The sequence below is a fragment of the Thunnus maccoyii genome, chromosome 5 (assembly GCF_910596095.1).
Source record: "Thunnus maccoyii chromosome 5, fThuMac1.1, whole genome shotgun sequence".
Lineage (NCBI taxonomy): Eukaryota > Metazoa > Chordata > Actinopteri > Scombriformes > Scombridae > Thunnus > Thunnus maccoyii.
This window is the reverse complement of record NC_056537.1, coordinates 29,491,316-29,514,709: the sequence shown is the minus strand read 5'-3', so window position 1 is coordinate 29,514,709 and position 23,394 is coordinate 29,491,316. Positions and strand designations below refer to the sequence as shown.

The 23,394-nt window shown below is 39.2% G+C and overlaps 1 protein-coding gene across 4 annotated transcripts in view; it reads left to right on the top strand.

Annotated features, from left to right (window-relative positions):
- The window catches only part of LOC121896922 (spondin-1-like), a 98,038-nt gene that overhangs the window by 33,393 nt on the left and 41,251 nt on the right, over nucleotides 1–23,394 (top strand). For all 4 annotated transcript variants that reach the window (XM_042411011.1, XM_042411012.1, XM_042411013.1 and 1 more), the window contains 3 exons: nucleotides 1,333–1,406; nucleotides 2,414–2,536; nucleotides 3,598–3,746. In XM_042411011.1, coding sequence (XP_042266945.1) covers nucleotides 1,333–1,406; nucleotides 2,414–2,536; nucleotides 3,598–3,746 — 346 coding nt within the window. The remainder of the gene's footprint in view (nucleotides 1–1,332; nucleotides 1,407–2,413; nucleotides 2,537–3,597; nucleotides 3,747–23,394) is intronic.

Genomic DNA, 23,394 nt, shown 5'->3' with positions numbered 1-23,394 from the left:
TCACACACACTTGCTGTCTAGACACAGGGGTAGAGAGATCCTCGGAGATCTAGGGGGAGCTCGGAGTAGAATCACTGCTCCTTCGCGTTGAAAGGAACCAACTGAGATGGTTTGGGCACCTGGTTAGGATGCCTTCTGGACGCCTCCCTTTGGAGGTGTTCCGGGCACATCCAACTGGTAGGAGACCTCGGGGCAGACCTTGAACATGCTGGAAGAATTACATATCTCTTCTGGCCTGGAAATGCCCTGGGATCCCCCAGTAGGAGCTTGAGGGCATTGGTGGGGTGAAGGATGTTTGGGTTTCCTTACTCAGTCTGATGCTACCACAACCCGGTCCTGGATAAGCAGCTGAGAATGGATGGATGGATGGATAATGTAAAAATTATGCATTAATGAGTTTGGGTTCCTGGGGCACACTAATTTAAAATTTTGAAAATAAATTTAAAAAAAAAAACAACAGAAACAACACCCAGTTTTCTATCAGGCAAAGCAGATTCTCTTTTTTGCATTGATAATAATTCATATGAAGGGTTAAAAATCTTTAGAGATGTAAGTTTTAGTTTGCAACACATTTTTAAACATCCAACTGTTAAGAACAGCACAGTAGTGTAAGGCAGTATTGTAGGTGCCAACTTACTGAACTATTCAGAGGAAGTGTAAAATACTGGGAGGGTTTGCAACACTACTGCAATGGAATATAAAACTATTGCAAAAGTATTGTAAAAGTATTGCAAGGCCAGACTTCTGCTGACAATTTTTTACCTGCTTTGTCAACTCAAGATTTCCATACAATCGGCATCACACACAGTTTTACAGATCTCTGTGCAATATGAGAAATGCATTTCATTTTTACTCAAGAAGAATGTAAATGGTATTGGAATAACAACCTACTTTCATTGGGACAGTTTCATTCTCAGACAATATTAGCTCATAAGTTAGAATTTGGCTCTGTCCACAGTGTGTGTAAAGATCTATGTTCCTGCTTCCGACTGTAATTCCAGCTATCCGGCCTCTCTCTTCTTTATGTCTGTGGGCATGATTGCTCTGTTACATTTCATATTGCAGCAGTGGGATTGTGTCATGAGGTTCAGAGAATACGGCGCTGTTTCTGTGAAAAGATGTGTACTCTGTGTCCATTATGAAACCTCAGGGAACCCATTACCTTCCCCTCTCGCTGAGGATTACATGGATCAGATATTGGAAAAAAAAACTACAGTATTATCCATCTAATGCCCTCTTTGCACCCCTCTCACTGTTCAAATTTCTCTCCCTTTCTTTTCTTTCATAATTTTATATTTCCCTCTCTCTGTACAACTCTCTCTGTCTCTCCAGGGCGAGCATTGTCCAGAAGAGAATCATCTATTTCCAGGATGAAGGATCTCTCACCATTCGGCTGTGTGAGAAAGGTAATGACAGCTGCCCGTCATCTTCTCCTCTCCCTCGCTGGCTGCTCATTTTTTCATCCTTGACCACTCATCATGGTGTCATTATCCCTTCCTCTATCTGTCTTTTTTTTTTTTTTTTCATTTTTCGGAGCAGAACAGCTCCCAGTCTTTCATACCATATTTTAAAAAATATGAAGCCAACAGGGAAAGCAGGGAAAGCTGCGAGGACAGTGAATCGCAGATCTCATGGGAGTCTGTGTGGAATTTAAATATTCCTTTGTATTTCACCACAGAGTCACTCCATAGCTTTTATGTTACCTGTGATTTCACCGCAGAGAAAAATGCCACACCAGATTTGGAAAGCTGCCGGCTCCCCAAATAAACACTAAACTCTTGTGAGACAGAGAGGCGACAGGACTCTTAGCTTTGATGCACACGTTTATTTGTACAATAAAAAACAAGAGTCTGGACTAATGGTTTTTCAAACTTAATCTCAGGGGAATTTTACTTTTCATAAAATCTTCCTCTCCCCACTGAAATCTAATTTTCCAGGCTATTATGCAAGCCAATCAAGCCACCCCGTTTCAATTTGCTGACAAAAGTTAGGTGCCTTCGATGTTTGACTCATCCTGCTATAACTTAGATGTTAAGTGAGGATTTCTTCTGAATAATTTGGTGACTCATAAATATCCAAGTACTCCCCTTGACCTATCTTTGCAAAGCATTGGTCAAGGGCAATATCTGAATATTTATAAGTCTGCGTCAAGGCTAATGTATTATTTAAATACCAGTTTATTCCAGGGATATAATTTTGTGACATTCTGACTGGTTCCAAATTGTACTCGTTCATCTGGTATTTATGCAGGTGTGCATCTGTGTCAAAGCTCGCACACTGGCTGATCTGTTTGTCTCGTGGTTCCTGAATTGTGTTTTCTATATTTTATTAGGTTGTTTATCCATTTTACCCTTATATCTTTACATGTGAGCTCTTGTGTGTATTGTCATGGTCATGTCCTGTTGCCCTGCAGAGCGTGTGTTTGGTGAGGCTACAGAAGCTCCTGCCATTGAGTGCTGCGCCTGTGGAACAGCCAAGTATAGACTCACTTTCTACGGCAACTGGTCGGAGAAAGTGCATCCCAAAGATTACCCCAGTGAGTTCAAATCACAGACACCCACTCATGCATGCATGTATACTGTGTGTGTGTGTGTATATATATATAATGACAGAATGACACATACAAACATTTTCTGATGGGAAGCCCCATATCGGCAGTAACTGGCAGGACAATAACATTTACCTGTGCCTTCCAAAACTGTTAGAAATCACTGTTGAAGTGTATGACCTCCTCCCTACATGAACTTTGTCACTCTAAAATAATGACTTCTGCTCCCTTTGCTCCCGTCATAATTTCTACGGCCGCTAGAGGCGTTATGTCACTTGAACGTAAATTTATGTTGTTTTGGGGCACCTGCATAAACAACTGATCCTGAGGACAGTCTCCCTTTAAATCTTTAAGATGTGGGCATAAAAGCATGATACTGTGGCATCACAAATAGTTGAGAAGCCAATCCTGGTCCAGTATTCTACTTACACACAAGTGTGATGTGGAAACTTGAAGCCTGCAGTGCACATACAATGAATAGATTTTTCAGTGAAGTGGGAGACATGTTGAACTTTTGAAACTAAAAATATTTGATACTGGGTTTGAAGGAGAAGGAGTCGATAAATTTAAAAAAAAAAAAAAAAAAAAAATTTGACTAGGTAATTCAACTTTTTTGTGGAAAAACCATATCAGACACAAATTATTATTCAAAACATTGTTATTTCTATATATCCTAAAACATGTCAGGACATTGATAACTTGATCAATTGATCAGAAAAATTTTAAATTGTTGTTATACAATCTATTATGGTATGTAGAAGTAATGTAATCAGTATTATATGCTTCAGTGGAGTACATCTACATATTGTATATGATCTGGTAAGTAGGAGAATCAAGGAAAACTAGAACAGAAAAAGAATCATACTGACTGACCAACGACCAACTGAAAAGCACAGTTTATCATCTGTATCAGAAAATATGGATGAAGTCAGGCAGGCAGCTAGCTCTTCATTTAATCAGCTAGTATTTACTCCCTTCTCGACTCACTCTTCAGACTTTAAAACCGCTCAAACCTAAATGTCTTTTCCTCTCCTGCTCCTGTCTTCCAGGACGAGCCAACCACTGGTCTGCTCTGATTGGTGCGTCCCACTCCAGAGGCTACGTGTTGTGGGAGTACGGAGGCTATGCCAGCGAGGGAGTCCGTCAGGTCGCTGAGCTCGGCTCCCCCATCAAGATGGAAGGAGAGATTCGACAGAAGGTATGGCTGACATCAAATGGAGCCAGGTCTTCTGTCTCTCCATTTTTTATATAACAGAACTATTTTCTTGTCTTTTTCTCAGTGGCAGTAAAGACTGAGACCATAAAGAGTGAAAAAAGAACTGAATGCAAGAAAAAAAAAGAAAAAGAACTCACTCTCTAACTGCAGCCTTTATCAGTGCATACAGAGTGTAGATACAGTATAATCATGATTGTGCCCTACTATTTGTTGAGGGCTATACAACATGCTGTGAGGTTAATGACAGGCTGAGGCAATAAGAGTCTGAAATGACACACACACACAGGCACACTAATTTCCCTCTGTCAAAATCCAGCTGATTGTGCAATGCAGTGAAATTCGCATTTCCACATCGGGCAAAGCATTTACATAGAGACACAGGGCGTCTTCAGACTCATACCCATTCATTATCCTTCTAATGAAAGCAAATGTATATTGACATTTGTGGTGCTGGACCCAGCTTGAAATGAAATTCCTGTGGAAAACTTCAGCGAACTTCTTGCGAACTGTGCCTTTAGGGCATCAGATATTTTTAGAAGGCATGGATAGCACCCTGAGAAAGTGGGCTGTTGCCTCAGCTCCTCAGGAGTGTTTGTGTGTGTGAAACATGGTACGGACAGAAAAGAGTGCATAGCAGAGCATAGCTGAGAGCTGTGTTGCGCATACTCTGTGTGTGTGTGTGTGTGTGTGTGTGTGTGTGTGTGTGTGTGTGTAGGTGAGTTAAATACTTACATGTCAAATCCACTTTAGGGTTGGGCAATATGATGATATATACCATGACACATAGAAATCTGTCTACCGTCTGAGATTTTTTGATACCATTGATACTGTGGTATGTAGCAGTTCCCTTAAAGTTATAATCCTTAATATTTTCATCATATCAAATCCCATTTTTGATATTATTTATCAGTTTATTCTGCTCTAGCCATTTACACTGATTAGTTTCCTCTCTCTATAATAGTTTGAATTGTTAGTTGCGGAGTCTGCCATTCCCGCGCTGCATTTAAATGGTGTGCACATACACAGAGGATTTGCAGGAAATGCAACACACACTTACCGGACAGAACACGAAAGACCAGAGCCGATGCACGTTATTAGTGCAAATTTTCATCCTGGCTGAACAACAGGGGAAAAGAAAACGACCATCTGCAAGTCAAGAGTGTTGTTTTGAACAGAACTATGGGACTTGTATTAAGATGTTGTAACATTATCACCAGTAACCACAGGCGTCACCCTAAAACCTGAATTTCCATTGTCTGTGCCATCACATAGAGCTGATTTTTGTTGTGTCTTAATAAGGAGGATTGCCTAAATCAGAGAGAATATCAGTGAAGGTCCCTTATATGTTTTTGGTCTTAAGGACAGAATTACTCAGTTTTCTCTGGAAAAAGGCAAAAAACTACATTGGGATCAGAATTAACTGACAGTAGTAACTAAAAGTGTTAAAGGTGATGGACTGCATATAGCCGTTTTGTACCGAAGCATTTTCTATAATGTGCGTTTCATTCAACAACACACACAAACACTCACTGCGGTCCTGACCATCAGGAGAATTTAAGTTCATTATCTTGCTCAAGGACACATAATGTGGACAAGAAGATCCAGGGATCACCAATTAATGGATGCCCCGCTCTACTCTACTCTACTCTACTACCACTAACCCTAACCATAGCTGTACATAGAGTATATTGTAATTTACACAACGTGTGTGTTGTTGATGTGTGCTGGTTCGACTGAGGCCTCCAGTATATGGCTGTCTCTGTGCGTCCTCTTTCTGCCACACTCTGTCTCTCACTGTGGGCACTGAAAGGTGTGTCCTGGCCATTTGTGGGGGAACAATAGTGTGTTGTTAGTGGGCTGTCAGTCTGGTGTGTGCCTGTCAGTTTGGGTTTGGACTGTTGTGTGGAGACATTAGAGGCTGACGGACAGCCCTAACTCCTCTCTTGGCTGGCTCTGTCTGTCTCTGGGGCTAATAACTACCCTGACACAATGGAAACTTCAGCCTGCTTCATAGCGGAATGAGATAGCTTGATTGTGTACTGTAGACTGGAATGTTAGCTATTGAGCTGTAGAATGAAACAGCTCGATTGTACACTGTTCAGTGGAATGTCAGCTATTGAGTTGTTGGAGTCTTAAAACTTTTTTACCCATGAATCAAAAAGGTTTTGTGTCTTGCGCTCTGTCCCATTCACATGGCAAAATATAGATCCCACAATACGTTTAGTGTCTCATCCTTGAAGAAGAAATGGTGGATGGCCATAGTAGGCTGGCATATTTTTTTCAATGTACCGAGGCAGTATCGACCCATAATACCCCAAAATACCCCCCAATTTTTTATTACTTTTAAATGTTGATTATCCTTTTGATCAACTGATTAGTCGTTTAGTCTATAAAACATCTGCAAATAGTCAAACAAACCCTGATGAAAAAGTTTCCAGAGCCCAATGGGACATCTCAAAATTTTTAGGTTTGTCAGACCAACAGTACTAAAAATATTGAAAAATACTAAATTTGAAGAAGAAAAAAAAGGCAAATCACCTCATTTAAAAAACTGGAACCAGTGAATGTTTGACCACTTTGGGGAAACTAGCCGTTAACACAACAATATACAGTCCCCTTTAAAATTTGATAAGGCAAATTTGTTAGGAAACTGTTATTTACATATCAAGCAACACTGATACACTGGAACAACACTGATAAAAGCTGTGAGACCAAACCAAACAATAAAGTCTTACAACCAGTACAATGAGCCAAAAGACACTAAAACGCTTCATAGAGCTGAGAGGAACTGCAAGTCAGGTGATATTTCTCTGTGGGTTTGACACTACGAGTGACGCCTTCCATGTTATACAGTCATCAGACCCTATTTTGATATAAAAAATATTGATTAGAGCAGTAAAGTAAAGGAGTAGGTCCTGTAGTAGAGTAGAGGACCTTTATTGAAATATTTAATATAAGTCAATAGTTCTCATTGTTAAATCTAATGACAACTTGAAATGTTAAATGCTGCAGTTTAAGTGTATTACTGTAATTTCCAGTGTTATTGTTTCCTTCAGTTTATATTAATGTTCATGTTCGTACACATGCACACACTTTGTAGATACCTTGTAGATACAAAATTTTTCTTTTTTTCCAGAGATATTAAAGTTATCTTTTCAAGGTTTAGACACAAGCAAACTAAATCACACACATACACTCCCATCTTTTCAATTCTCTGGAGCGTCTAAGTTCAGACTGGGTGAACATCGAAGTGGCTGCTGTAAAGGTGGGAAGCCGACATGGGTCAGTAATCCCTGTCTTAGCTGAGAATCCCAACCATCCAGAGGAGCAATCAGCTGTGGTGATGTGTGGACAAAGCCTTAAGACCAACCTCTCCAGCCCAGCGCCGACCTCCGCTCCCCTAACTAACACAGGCCTAAGCCCGGCACAAGACAGGCAGACTGGCAGACAGAGATGCAGACAGGCAGGCAGGGAAGACGAGACCTTAGAGCTCTCGCTGTGATGATGTGAGTACAAGCCAGAACATCTCTGTCAGAGAGGTGTTTCTTCAAACTGTCAGTGCTGAAAGACATAATGTTCAGAAAGTCATTCACAGCATTTGATAACCAATCAGAAATTACACGCAGGTTTCTTTTAGAAGCAAATATTTATATGCTATATAGATGTTGACACAACAGTGTGCTCCATCTTACTGGTGTAAACCCAACAAGCACCAAGGTGAAAGTTGAATTGCTGCTGCATGCATTACTTTGCTAAATCATGACCTAAGTCTATAACGTCCTGCTTGTTAGTGTTTATGTTAACCTTGGCCATCATGCCGTCCATCAAACACTCCCCGCTAAGCATGTGAGCACAAAGGCCCACTGGACAGGGCCCGACATGCGTGAGCTTGTTGAAAATATGTGTGATAAAGCTCGTTTTGAAAACCTCCAGGCACACATAAGCTCATACTGCAGCACGTACAGCGCATTGCTGCACACCAGCTGAGAGTCACAGCTCGGACTGCTTTCTGAAAATGGATCTCTCTCTAAACCCTGGCACCCACTGACTTAGCAGCGTTCAGCAACAGGTTGAAACGTGCCAAGATCCTGAAGTGCCTCTGTCAGTTCACTGAAGCTGTCAGAATAAGGTGCACATGCTTTATCAACAACTAGAGCTGCAAGATGAGGAGCACAGTCATTAAGTTTAGAGGAATAGTTGGACATGTTTATTCACTTTCTTGTAAAGAGTTTGATGAGATCAATACCACTCCCATGCCAACAACTAGTTGTGATTTTATGTTCTGAAATTATTTCTTAGCCGGTTTTGTCTTTATTCTTAGGTTGCCAGGCAATTAGCGTCACAATTATCCCTGCTGAGAAATATTTCCAGCACGTAACGCTGTAAAACATGTTGTTTTTCCACTTTGGTTCTTGTATAGATCAAACAAACTAGATGTAACATGTTAATCAGTGAGCTTTAGAGGTGCTGGTAGGTGGATTTTTTTTTTTATGTGGGCAGGTGGTTTGTGTCTATACCAAAAGAGAAATCTGTCTCCTGTTAAGTCCAAAGTTGTATTATTTACAGTACATATAGTGTCGTCTTAGCTGGCTTGTTAGCATTACCCACTGGTAAACCCACACTCAGGAATCTGCTGGTTTTGTTCAGACTTGGAGGGCGGGTGACCTCTCAAGGGCTAACGGTGAGCTAGTTGAACGCTTGTTAAACTCTTTTTTAAAATTCTATACAAGGAAAACAGAGATGTGATGTGTGGTGGATTTTGAGTTATTTAGAGGCACCTTTTGATTTAGCTGGGCTTTGTAACAACAATGATGTAACAAATTAATTTTACTGTTGAGTCTAATTTGTTTTTTAATGAGTTGTACTTAATGTGTAATTGATTACAGGTTTCCAGTAATTTGCCCAACACTGCTTTAAGCAGAACCAAGCTAGCTGTTTCCCCCTTACAGTCTTTATGCTAAGCTAGGCTAACTGCCTGCTGGCTCTATCTTCATGCTGTTCTTAGCATACTGACTTAAATGTATTAATCATGATCATTATTAATTATTAATTTTTTATTTAGGTAACATTTGAACTCAAAAAAACATATCAGAAACTCAAGACACTCATCAGCAAGACATTTCTCCATTCTCTGTTAAAGAGCAGCTGAGATTGACACTAAAATGAGAATTGCTGGTCAACCTTAAAGATCAGTCTTAAGTGAGTCTGGTCAGGTTAGGCTAACACGTTGTTGCTAACTTTGGGGCTAACGCCCTTCGTTAGACGAGTATTTTCTCGATCTTGAGGAGCTGCAGCATTTATTAACTGACACACTGTAGTCTGTACTGTACATTAACTGCCACATTGACAACTTACTGCTAACCTTTTCCTCTGCTCCACTCGCATTCATGTCACTTTTCTGCCGCTCACGCTCAACTACACACTCACTACACACACAAACACATGTTACGCACTGCCTTAACGAAGCTACGCTACTATTATAACAGTACCTTTCACGTAGATGTCCTTTGAAGAACAAAGAGATGTAGGATGACTCAAAACAATTCCACAATCACATAGGCTGTTACTGTGCTCGCACAGTGTGCGAGTGAAAATCATTAGTAGTCCATTGATATTAATGATCGTGTGAAAGCAGCAGTGCTCACAGTTTTGCAGTGGCTGTGTGCCGCTGCTGAATGAATATAGGGGAAACACTGGTATGTGTGTATGTACTGCATTCTTATTCTCGCGCTTTTCTTTTTTCAACTTTTTCTTGTTGTTCAGCAACATACAGGAACTCCTCAGCTGCATTCAGACTGAAAATGGTCCTGTGTAAAACAATAAGGGGCTGTGTTGGTGTGTACTTTATGCCAGTGAGACAATGAAATGCCATCCAGCAAGTCCAGTTCAAACAGATTATTGCGTTCAAAGGCTCATCAGAAAAATCAGGCACAGCGGTTTGCAGTATTCACAGACTGGATTTTACATTTATGGAAAGTTAACACGCTGCAACTCTGTTTACTATTGTGCACATGTGAAATGCATCTGTATCCGCAGACCCTTGAAAAAAATGTATGGAACCACTTGCATGTCCACAGCTGTCCATGGAGACTAATGAGGAAAGCATGAATTAGCCTTAGGTGTGTAACAGACTGTTCAGGAATAGAAACCTTCTTCAGATGCTACTATAAATTTCTCTCAACTGATCTGCTTATAGATAACATGAAAACCTGATGATATTTTGTTTTTATCCAGCAGAAGCCAACTTGTGTGATACCTTATATTGTAATATATACAGCGCACACCGTAAATACTGTTAGCTTTTATTTAGTGAAGGAAAATTGACTGAGATCATTTTGAACTGAAGTCTCAGTAGGTTAAGAACAACACAAATTTGTGTCCTTTTGTCCAGGAAACTAAAAGTATCTTTTTAATGTCACCGCTCTTACTCAAGAAACAAAATTACACAGCTCATCTAATTATTGATTGCTTGGAAATGTCATATGCAGCCTAGATTGTATAACAATGACACGAGTGGAGGTTGTAAAATGTGAAGAGCTGCTGGCCAAGGTGTAAATCCTCAACCTTTTTAATGCCACAGCGCACTGACAGAGGACAAAAAAAAATCTGTAGCTACCTAATTATTACCCTGTGAAATGCCACGTGCTCTCAGCCAGGTGTGATTACACTGAGATCAGACACCAAAATGTCAAGAGCTGCTGGCCAACAAGCCGTTTGTATCAACTTTGAAGGGGAGAAGTGTGATCACAGGCCCAGTCAATAACATTTTAATGAAGTTAATGCAATTCTCTGCCTCCGCAGTGATTTCCACATCCAAAATATCAAGGTCTACTGGAGCTGGCTCGCTCCACCATGCACTCTAGCTCACCTCTAAAAGGATTTGTCAATTGGGTTTCTCTTCTTTCCGCATGTATTGCTCAGCAGGCGCTTCAGGGTTAATGTCTGTCATGGCTACAGCTGTTGAGAAGGTGCCATGCCAATGGTCCTACGGCCCATTATCTTGAAAACAAAAGTCCACTGCTCCGAAGGATTCTTTCTCTGAAAATACACACTCTCCCTTAGAGTGCCCTAAATATCTTAGTGTATTTCGATGTGCAAACGCGAAGATACCATTTATAAAATGTTTGCTTTTTAGTGCATGTAGTGCATACCAACCCTAACCCAAAAGACGACAGAGGTAGCCTAATTGCAACGCCTAACCTAACTTTCAGTTCGATGGGATATTTTTCGAACTATTGTGGTCTCGGAATAATGGGTCTTCGGACCAATGGGCAGTCCCCGTTGTGAAAAGCCATTTGACATGTGATTCCTTTGTGTGGAAGCTTAAAAACTGGCTCAGTTTTTAGCACTGCAGTAAACGGTGAGCAGCTCACCTTTTCCTTTTTAGAAAAGACAAAGGAAGTAGGAGTATAAAGACAGGTCGACACACAGTCACAGATTTCCCTCCAAACACTGCCCTGAGCCACAGGCATGGCCTTATATTGCCCTGGGCTAGTGCCTATCAGGCCTCTCTGGGGAAAGCAGCAGCTGATATGTCCTCTGTACAAAGTGGCGCTTCTTTCCATTACAAAGTCTCAGTATGACAAAAAGTTTGACTGTTAGAGATGTGTCGCTGTGACCTTCTCTGTGCCTGGAGAGATCAGTCATGTGGAGAGATGCACCTATGGGTTTCTGTTGGTTTGAGGCCACTGCACTTACACAACCTTCTTCTCCACAGATGATATGAAAGTATTTTTGTGCAAAGTTTTTTGTATGGCTACACTAATGTTCTTTATTAACGCCTTCCTTCTTTCTTTCCCTGCTTCTTAACTTTCTAATTCTCTTACATGCCTTACTTTTGTTGCATCAGTTGTTTCCCCATTTATATTTTCTTTCCTCCTTTTAATTCTCCAACACCCTTCCCCCCCCCGCCTCCTTCCTTCTTTCTTGTTACTTCCTACTTGTTTTACTTTTCTCCTATCTTTTCTTCAATCTGTCTATTTCCTTTCTGTTATCCTTCTTTCCTCTCCTATGAATTTAGACCATAAATCTGAAGTGTTTTCCTTCCAAGAACCACTAATTTTAGCTCACTGGCCAAGACATAACTTTACTGAAATGCAACATGCTGCTTATTAGTGCAACAGGTCAAGCAATTAAATTACCTTTTTCCATTCCTCTTTCCACCCTTCCACCTTTTTTTCTTTGCCCGCATGCCCTGCATGATTCTTGTCTTCCCTCCTTTCTTCTTTCCCTTCACGAATACCGGAAACATCTTTTTACTCATGCTCTTGAGCATATCAGTTTTCCTGCTCATTTTTCTGCCTCCCCCAATTCTCTTTCTCATTCTTTCTTCTGATTGTGTTTTTTTTATTCTTCTCTTCTTCTGTTTTGAAAAGACTTATTCCAGACAAAATTGTCAGAGAAGGGTGGAGGGTGAGATGAAGGAGAGAAGGCAGGGTGGGAGAAGAGGAGCGCTATCCTTCACTTTTATCTCTCTACTCGAAACACTTCACAGGAAATTGCTGCAGACATGCCACAGAAAGGCAGACAGGAAAGCACACACACACACATAGACACACACCACTCCCTACATCTTTATTGCTTCCCGTAGAAGTCCGGATCGCACCACTGAATAGAGAAAGAGAACACAAGGCGCTCCGAGAGCGCTCCAGAGCCTCCTCCCATTCCTTTCTCATGGCTGACACCTGTCAGATTAAGAGCGAAGGAAGTAATGCTAAGTGATGTACTTTCTCTTTCTCTGAGTGTATCCTTGTGTACATGTTCACAAACCGTCACTGCTTTCCAAGATGTTTTGTCAAGCCGTCACAGCGTCTACACTTCACCGAGAGAAATGTTTTTGTAGCGCTGCTCAAAATGCCTCAGCAGGGAAATTTTCTCTCTGTCAGGTTTGGTAGTTAGCCAGAATCGCTGTTCGACATGTGTGCAGTGAAGAGGAGTAGAGGAAAGATTCAACTCTAGACTCCACAGCTCTGTCTCCCTCCAACTATATCTGCATTTCACACTCTGAGTGGAAGTCCTTTTGACTACAGTGATGCATTTTCTCTCGCTGTCTAACTAACTAACTAATAACTTCTGCAATGTTTTTTTTCTTTTTATCATGCAATATGTATGCGTACAATTAAAGCTGTCTGAAATCTGATTTAATTTTATTTGGCATACAGAAGTGCAAATTTTTGAAGACTTGAAAACACATTTTTATTCTGTTTTAGGCAAATGTCATTTAGTCATTTGTTTTTGTTTTAGTCAACAGTCAAAGATTTTTTTTGTATAGTTTTTAGTAAAATATTAGTCTTGTTTACATCATGCAATTTCAATTTTTATATCCTCTAAACATTCTCAAGCTACAGTTGCCAGCAGGGCTGTTATGCAGTCAATTCTTTTGAGGGTGCACAGTTTCGCAATGCATATGTTAATATTCACACCAAAACCAAGTTGTTACCAGTAATTATCTGGTTTGGCTTCTATGTTTATGATCAAACCGCCTCCCTATCAATAATTATCTACAACTAACTCACAATTATGATTATATTGCATTTAATAGTAATATTGAACAAGAAAAAGGCTTTAAACTCAGGGGTAACGTTAGCTAGTCAGAACTGTTGATTATTTAATGTAAAGTAAATTTAAAGTAAAGAAAGCTCACAAACATGTAGCTACTGTTTTTACTGACACGATTTAGCTATTGACATTTTGTAAAAAAAAAAAAAATCTCCTTATGTCCATCCTGTTTTGTAGGACACATTTCAGTGCTGCAAATTTGTTTTGACAAAAACAATACTTTAGCTCCTAATAATAGCAAATGACAACAAGCTAACACTAATGTTTATTAACTTTCTGTCATTTTTGCTCACATGCTACCTGTACTCTCCACTGCAGAAGAAAATCTGTATTCACTCTCTTGTTAAATAAAATACTATTCACTGCCTGACTTTAGTTTGAGATGAGCAGCAAACTCACAGATAGCCTATAAACACAAAAATAGATAACATAACTAAAAGTAATGCTAACATTACATTTGCTGGCTTTGGTAATGTTACATTACGTTAGCTTAACGTCTGCTATGTTTATTTTATCTCATGTACAGGTAACATTAGCAAACATTACAGCAGAAACATTACTTAAATGCAACATGCTGCTTGTTAAATGTATTTTTTGAAAAAAATTGTATTTATTTTTTTTTCATATATAGGTATATTTTTCATAGGTTACAGTTTATTTGGTTTAATTTCAATTTTGTCAGAAAAAGGTTGTCAATGAGTTTTTGTAAAGTCTAGTCTGCCTGTTCTAACTTTCAAATGGATTTTTTCATTTAGAAACCTGGGGGTGGGTATCATACTGCATTAATACAATTTAATTTTAATCTCTAATAAAAAAACTCAGGTGAATATTATACAATAGTAATTACTTGTTGTGAGTACACAGTGTCTATGTCACATCATGTTGTCCCTTTGGGAAAGCGGAAGTGATAGGCAGCTTGTCAAGCTTTCATAAATAGGCTAGTGACACACTGATGCCAACAGCGTTTCTTGATGGAAACATGGGGAATAATTTTATTTTCATTCCGTGCTTGTTATGCTTCACAGAATGACTCCCATCTTGATAGCTATTGGTTGGGAGGTGTCTTGAGGAATTCACATGGCTGCCTTACACAAACATGATGCCTCACACTTCTCTCTGCCTCAAGGCATCTCCTTTTTAATCAGATACATATCATCTTCGATAAAAACTGAATAGAATATATTAACCCCAGATCTCTATTGAAGATCATGCTCTGCTTGTTTATATATGTAGTTCACACATGTATTTCGCACATCTTATGCATTTCACAACCATAATCACAGACACATGCATGTATGTGCTGTACACACACTTTATTAGGCCTTGGGGTGATTTGACAGTGTTTGCCAAGCTGGTCATCTAGCAGGTTGCTATGATGTGTTGTCAGCTGTATTATATTTGGACTTAATGTTGTAGGCGCCTGAGCAGTGGAGCAAATGCAACCCCATTATTTATTAAGGGCAGCAAAGTTATGGTTTTGCTACCCAACTTTGTGTCTCTCTAAATAAACATCATCATACAGTCCCGGCAATCAGGTGATTATATTTAAGCAGCACGTATCAATGATTATTTTCCTATTTTCAGCAACTGACAAAAACAAGGAATAAAAAAATTTTTGGACCATTTTTGGACCACCCTTTGAGTTGGTTCAGTTGAACCTGTCGCTGATTGATCATAGCAGACTGACAGCACAGTGAGAGACAGACAGACAGAGCGGAGCTTTTCCTCACTCCATGAAAGTGTCTGAATGAACAAACAGTCAAATGTTCCAGCAGTGGAAAGTGACTTATTTAAACTTCTATAGACTACTTCTTTTTAGTTTCAGTTTTAGTAAGATTTTGGATGGCATTATTTTTTAAATATGAGGACGCATTGCTTTGTGATCGCTCCTTTCATTCAGCCACTCTGCTTTCATTACTTTGATTATTCTCTCATACAGGTTAAATGAAAGAAGCAAGTTTGGCAGTAAGGTCTAGTCCTCGACTAAAATGGCCCTTTTAAGTCTTGAGGAGCAAAAGTCACCTTAGTTGTACATGAAAATAGTCCTTGATTTGAGATGTTGATTAAAATGATCAGCTTTGAAGTTATGATTATTCATTCCTGTATAACATTACAGGTGGGATTGGAATTAGATAGTTGTTGTGAGGCCATTTCATTCATCCAAATTGTTTGTACTTTGTTGCAATTGTTAGACATTCATTTCCTGTCCTGATCCACCCAATTATATACTGCATTCTTGGTTTTCATAACACCCTCAATCTAACTAATATAGTGCAGGTGGCTGTTTCTTGATTTAATCCAAGAGGTTAGGTGGTGTAGAAATTACAGCCCCCCAATTATGTATCTTTCCAAGTTTGCTCCCCCATTTTAAAACATAACCAGGCGCCTGTGCTTAACTTCACTTGTCTCCAAGAGCGAGAGGTGGGTGGAAAATGAGAGACGGCTCAGCCCAGTGCTGGCTTCGTGTGTGTGTCAGTGTGTGCGTGTGCCTTTTCCTCTGTGTGTATCTTTGTGATTTGTGCACACGTGGGAGTAGTATTATGTAGGGGTATCTTGAGTTCTCGCTTTGAATGTGTGTACATTGAGAGGTAGTTAAGCCAGGGAGCAGCTGATGACATTGGGACATGTGCGCACACACACACACACACACACACACACACACACACACACACACACAAATACACACATTGCATTCACAGAGTTAGTCCTTGGGGGATTTTTGGGAAGCTTTTGGCGGCTGACAGACGGACAGAGTCTCACAACTGACTCTAATTGGCTGGGAGTTTCAGGAGGGAGACAACTGGACAAATGAAGCAGAGGATGAAGACAGTGACAGCCAGGATACATCCTCTATTGTTTTAAAGATTATTTAATTTCATTCTCTCTCTCACGCCTCAGCTTTCAAGCACCAATTAATGACTGTGTGACTGATGTTACTTCCAGCCTCATCACTGTGCAAGAAAACTAAGAGTCTACAGCCACAGTGGCTCTGTGAGGCTATAGGTATAGGTACAGCGGTGCTTTGAGCCAAATGCTGACATCAGTATGCTAACCACATCCAAGGTTTAAGGTTTACTATAATCATCATCCTAGTTTAGCATTTTAGCATGCCAATATTTGCTAATTAGCACTAAACATGAACTACACCTGAGGCTGATGGGAATGTCATTAGTTTTGCAAGTACTAGTCATAAAGTATTGGAGGAATGGACATTTTTACCAGTAGATAATGCTAGGTGAAAAGTTAAGATGAATGTCTACAAAATTACATGGAAATCCATCTAAAAGTTATTTCAGATTTTTCTGTTTAAACCAAAGTGGTGGATCAGCCGACCAACCACTAGACAGACCAACATTGCTCTCCCTAGTGCCATGCTGTTAGCATGCAAAAAATTATAGTGAACATTTAATACAGACCTGTTATTGTAACATTAAGGCATTGAAGGTGGTATGGTCTAAAGGCCTTTTCAAGCTAAAAGTAACATTTTAGCGGTGCTTATTACAAAGGTGTTTTTTGTTTGTTTGTTTGGTTGTTTTTTTGTTTTTTGTTTGTACCAAGGCTGGTTTCCCAACATAAGTAAGATTTTTTTGTCAAATCATTAATTTTAGTCCAATGTTTCAGCTTGTTAAGTTGTGTAGTTTTGTTTGTTCTCCACATGGTTACCATCTGTTAAACGGGTTACATTAGTTACACTAATTACCTCCTAAATCCTGCCCCGTCACTGTGAAAAGAGTCACAAGCCTAGTAAACAGTATAACTTTCTGTGGTGATATATGATGTTTTTGATGTAGTGATGTTGGTGCAGATCATCAGCTCATTCAGTCATAGTGGAAACAGATATTCATTGTCAAGTTGTTACCTCTTTTTTCATTAACTTTTTTGTTAATAAACTTCTTTGCATGGACTCTTATAGTACAGCTTTCCTGCTATAGTGTTGCCTTCTTCAACATCTCCTTCACAAAGGAGCGCTACACTATTGTTTCGGGGGGGTTTGTACTCTACACATTTGAATTTTCTCTTCTGTTCTTTTCCTTCCCTAGTAATAAACTTTGGAGAAATTACAGATTATAAAGGAATAGAGTTTTGATTGTCATTAAAAAATTCTCTTAAATTATATAAACTAACACAAAGAATTGTATTTAATTGTGATTCTGAGATCACAGATATTTTGAATACCTCTTTAGAATCAATTTCAGCAGCCTGACCTGGACTGATTCTTTAGAACATGTGTAATATATACTGTAGTCATTGTGATTTTGTTTGATTAAGAAAACTATCACAGGATCTTAACATTAATATTCTAGGAGTAATAATAACTGGGAGCTTGGCTGATAGTTAAAATGAAATATCCATGTTTGTTGTTTGTGTGAAATGAAAAATTAAAAAAGGTACTTCATAGAAAAAATGTTGTTACCACAGATTTATTTTATATTGACTGTCCTTAAGAGTATAACACTGAGAACATGAACGTCACAAGGCCATGATGATTCATTAGAAGCAGAAAAATATTTTTTTCTTCATTTTTCTTCATCTTACCTTTAAATGGCAGCATGGTGTATTCAACTTAATAACATTAGAAAAATATATATCTATGTAAAATATGTATTTTGATTAACAGAAAATACACTTCCCCTGGTGTATCTGTAAAGCAGAAAGGAAGTTTTCTCCTACAAAGCATTGCAATATTTGGCCTCTCTTCCACTGGTTCTTATATAAACAGCACAATGTCCTTGGCCTGGCAGACCCATTAATACTGTTTGTCGCTGAAAATGTTTCACTTAATACATACTATGTCTCTGTTTTAATGAACACATGTCAAATGGAAGAACTTAGTATGTGATCAGTGCAGTCAACAATGTATGTTTCTTTGCAATTATATGATATTTGATTGCTGCTTTAATGGAAACATTAAGGGCAAAGATACCATAAATTACTGCAAAGGCATAAAGCGAATGCACAAAGGGGGGTGAGGTGAGGAGGCTTCCTGTTGTGAAATGAAAACAGTCATTACAAATCAAGGACTATTTTAATGCACAACTCAGAGGGTGACTTTAGCTCCTCAAGATTTAAAAGGGACTTTTTAGCCAAGGACTAGACCTTGCTGCGAAACCACCAGAGTAAACATGTGCCTCTCATTGACCCTGTATGAGGAAATGAGAGAAGAATCATAATAATAAAAGCAGAGTGCAGAGAGGCTGGATGAAAGGAGAGATCACTGCACGGAGTATTTCAAAACAATTCCGTCCAAAGTTTGATTAAAACTGAAACTAAAACAAAGAAGTCCATAGAAGTCTAAATAAGTCACTTTCCACTGCTGAACATTTGACTGTTTGTTAATTCAGACACTTTCACGTGGTGAGGAAAAGCTCTGATCTGTCTGTCTGTCTCTCTCTCGCTGTGCTGTCAGTCTGCTCTGATCGATCAGCGACAGGTTCGACTGAACCAACTCAAAGGGTGGTCCAAAAATGTCTGATTTTTTTATTACTTGTTTTTGTCAGTTGCTGAGAATAGTAAAATAGTCATTGATATAGGCTGCTTAAATTCAATCACCTGAATGTGTATTGTAATAAGTTTATTTTTTAAAAAACACAAAAAGTGGGGTAGCAAAACCATAACTTTGCCCTCCCTAATTGAATAATGGGGATTCAGTTGCTCCACTTGTTCCATTGCTCAGGCACCTATGGCCATATATTATATAAAGCTTCAAAGATACAAGATTCTCAGTAAAGATACACTCATTTGACATTCATGGTTCCCAGAGGATGATTCCTAATGACTTTGTTGATCCCCTGAATTTAACAACTATTGGATTGATAGTCATAAAATTTTGTAGACTTTCATGCCCCCCTCAGGATGAATTGTAATAAAGTTGGGTTATGACCAAATACCTGGAAAAGTAATAACACTCCCTTCAAACTTTATGCTTAGTGCTAATTAACAAATGTTAGCAAGCTAACATGCTAAACTAAGATGGTGACCATGGTAAACATGACCTGCTATGCATAAGCGTGTCATGAACATCTTAGCATGCTGATGTTAGCATTTAAATCAAAGCACCGCTGTGCCTGAGTACAGCCTCACAGAGTCATTAGCGTGACTGTAGACTCTTAGTCTTGTTTATTCTCCAGATTAAAACATGTTCTGTTTGCCAAAATTAAATTCTGGTGTCTGGTATGCAGACCCCCGAAGGAGAGACAAATCCCAGCATCAAAAGTCAAAAGCAAACTGTCGTAAACAGTTCTGCTCACTGCAGAACTAGAGAGACAGCTGGACTCACTGACATGAGATATTTCTCTCCTTCACCTCCTTTGGTATAAAGCAGCACACACCAGCTACTGTGCAGTTTGTGGACATCAACACAGAGTTTTTGGTGCTAAAGTTCAAGTCAGGGAACTGAAATTCATCAGTTTACTGCTATATAAAGCAATATAATATAATAATAATATAATACAATATATAAAGGCATATAAAATGTTGTCAGTAAAGCTTTAAAATGCTTTCAGTATAGGACCCCTTTGACCACTACAGACAAATATTCTTATTTTTAGACAGATTTCTATTTTATTTTTCTATTTATAGGAGGATATTAGTTGCAATGGACTAAGACTGTTAAGCCTACCAGTTTACAACTCAATTACATAGTGGTGTTAGACAGGATGATGACATCTCTGGTAGCACATCTCATGCCTCTGTCTTTCTTTCATCATAATGTTGAAAGGCTTTAACACTTCACTTTGTAGTGGGACTTCACTTAGGCTCAATGCTCAGATGCACTGAGGGAATTTTTGCTTTCACAAGTCATAGTTGTATCACATTCTCTTTACTGTGAAGATGACTGCTGGTTCTAAAGTGCCTTTTATTCCATAATTTGCCCACATTTTAATTTCTTAATGCCTTATGTGATACCTCAGCTGTCTGTTGAGTTATCTGATGTCAAATACGATATCCCATTCTTTTTTTGATATTCTGCGCATGATCCTACTGATCCTATGAATTGATCGTTATTTTTTTACTGGCCACAATGAAAGTCTGTCTGTAAAGATAATGTGACAGCAAAAACAAATGGATACACCAATGATGTATAAGTGATGAATTAGACTAATAGAATTGTGGTTGTTATAACTCTTGCCCAGTCATAAATGTTTAATAAGGTATTACAAAATGCATGGCACTGACAGAAAGTGGTGTCCAGAATGGATCGTTTTTACTTGGGGCTAAAGATCCCCTGTCAGCAAATCAATGGAGGAGATTGAGGCTGTAGCGAGACAGTTTGTTAGGCTGGCTGGCACCGCAGGGCCTGTCTTGTCCTTGGCGTGTCTTACTTTGTTTTATTTTGTTTGGTCATTTTACTTCTCTGTCAGGGTTTTCTTTTCTATTTTTGGAAAGAAGGGTGGTAAAGGGGATTTTGCTTAAGCCTGACTGAAAAGGGAAAAAGTTGAAAAGTGATTTCGAAGGACACTGAATTTTAGAGAAGTTGCCCGTTGTAATGATGGAGTGACCAAACTACTGCTCAATGCCGCTCAACTTTTTACTTGTTTACTTGTTTCTGTGTGTCTGCCAAGCTGTGACGCTTAACCTGAGTTACCGTTGAGAGCTGCTGTTTGTCAAAGGTAGCAAAAAACCTGAAATATTGGATAAGCAACAATATTAGATTGTTGTTTGTTTTAAAATGACCGTCCCTGTTGAAACATATGGAGTGGATAACATAAAATACTGGTGAGAAAGGTTATGTTCCAAGGGCACAAGGGTGCCGTTGATCTACTCTACTCTTGGCAGATAGTGTAAGTGCACCACTTGATTTGCAATGACACACCTTCCACAGCGCATCTCCTCTCACTGGGATACACAGCGAGTCATGAAGATACCAAACTGGAACTAGCCATAATTTTGCTTAAGCATTTTTAACTTGTACAGATGTGTTGTCCCCTAAATTTTGGGATTTTAAATACAGGACTTCCCCAGAGCTGCATTTTATTTCAGATTCTCTTCTTCATCTACACAAACTGCATCTCATGCAGCAGTGAGGGAATGACTCTTTTTAAATATGCAGATGACATGGCTCTGGTGGCACACCTGACTGACACTAAATCGCTGTCAGAATATCATCAGTCAGTGAACAACCTAGTCCAGGCTTTTGAAGAAAGCTGCCTGGAGCTGAACATTAGCAAGACCACAGAGCTGTGTTGTAGGAGCAGCGGGAAACTGGACACACCACAACCACTTTGAACTCATCAGGCTGGATGGTCAGTTGGTGGAGGAGGAACATGAACATCAACCAAAGGGCGGGGCTTAGCAAATATTGGCCATAGCTCATTAACCATTTGTTCAATGATCATAAATTTTGGTACATAACTTCAGTCCGTGATTTGGAACAGGTCTACCAAAGCATTTTGAGCCCAACCCATAGGAAACACCACAATTGCCACAAAATCATATCTGAAAACCTGGTGGTCAGAATTTCACCAAAATTAGCATGCTCTGGGGATGAGTATTAACCAAAATCTGGAACACCAGACTGATTGGTGCAAGTGGGTGTGGCCTATCACATATTTGCTCATAACTCAAGATGCCTTTGAGCAACCCTGATTAAACTCACTGGATACATCTTGCACTACCTCCTGAATACACAAACCGAGTTTCGTTCAAATCTGATCAGGGGGGGATGGCGGTACTTTGAATGCTCGATTATTGTAACGCTGCAGGCTTAATGATGATGAAACAAGTGTGTGATTGGTCTCACTCCTTTAAACAGAATTAAACTAGCTGAGGTGATTTTTCTTACCTTTGTGAAGCCTGAAACCCTTAAAAGCTTAAATTTTGGCCGACTGATCTGCTTCGTTCTGCTGAATACAAAAAGGCTTATTTATTATTAATTTATTTTATTTTATTTTTTTACTCTCTACTCAGGTCTCACTTGCAAATGAGATCTCGATCTCAATGTGACTTCATGATTAAAGTATATATGTCAGCAGCAGCTCTGTTGGAGGCGGGTCAGGATTAACAATGGCCAACCACCCCCTCTCCTCTCTCATCAATCACAATCACATCATGAATCCCCAATTACCTCCCTACCTGCTGCCCTCCGGTGAGATCCAAGTCTGTCCTCCGATTTTAAAATAATGAAAAGACTTTCTTTTTTTTTTTTTTTTTTGCAAGTTATTATCGCGCTTCCAGCCATTGACTTTCATCCTAATTATTCTTTCGTTTGTATCTCATTAGAGTGGAGAGGAAAGATTCAGTTTTGATCAAAAGGGGTGTTGGAGCACATGGCTCCTAACACTACAGGTAGTGGAGGTAATGTAGTAAATTAATAATTAGTTAGTAAAGATTACAATTAGGCTACACTAGAATCAGAGGATACCAGACCAAAACAGGAGGCGGAAAAGGCTATTTGCAATATTCAGTGACCACACAAGACAAAGAGCTATGAACTGGTACTTTGTATTTTTTGTAAATAAACAAAATAAATGACTAACCATGGGTTCATTATACAGTTCAAATCCACAAAAAGTTTCAATTGAGCGACAAATTATTTCTTTTGTCACTCTTTCTTTGGTTTTGTACCACTGAGTTCTTTTCAACTACATTTCTGTCTGACTGGGTGTAACCTAATAAAGGTAATTCACAACCTCAATTCCCAATATTTGGATCCAATATTAGGTAGGTAGCAATATTAAAAAATACCCGATTCAATCAGCAATAACAAAATCACTGTAACTAAGGCACAATAATACATCATATCATTAACCTGAATACTCATCTATTCACTCAGTCCTTCCACAGGCACAGGGAATGTGTTTGAAGAAGAATGAAGAAGGTGTGTCTTTTTTAAGTCAAGTCCAAAAAGGGGTAAATTCAGATTTGAGGTTGTTCAAGTGGTGCTGGTCTTGTACAGTTTATGATGTTTATCCTACCACTGTGGCAGGAGGGGGGTAAGGTTGACAGTTCTCAGCTCTGGGCTCTTCAATCCAGTGATCTAGAGGTCTCGTCTGGGTTGGATCGCCATCAACTTCAAATCAACTCAAAAACACCTGACCTGCAGTCAATGACATGGCCAGAACTGTTCATCAAT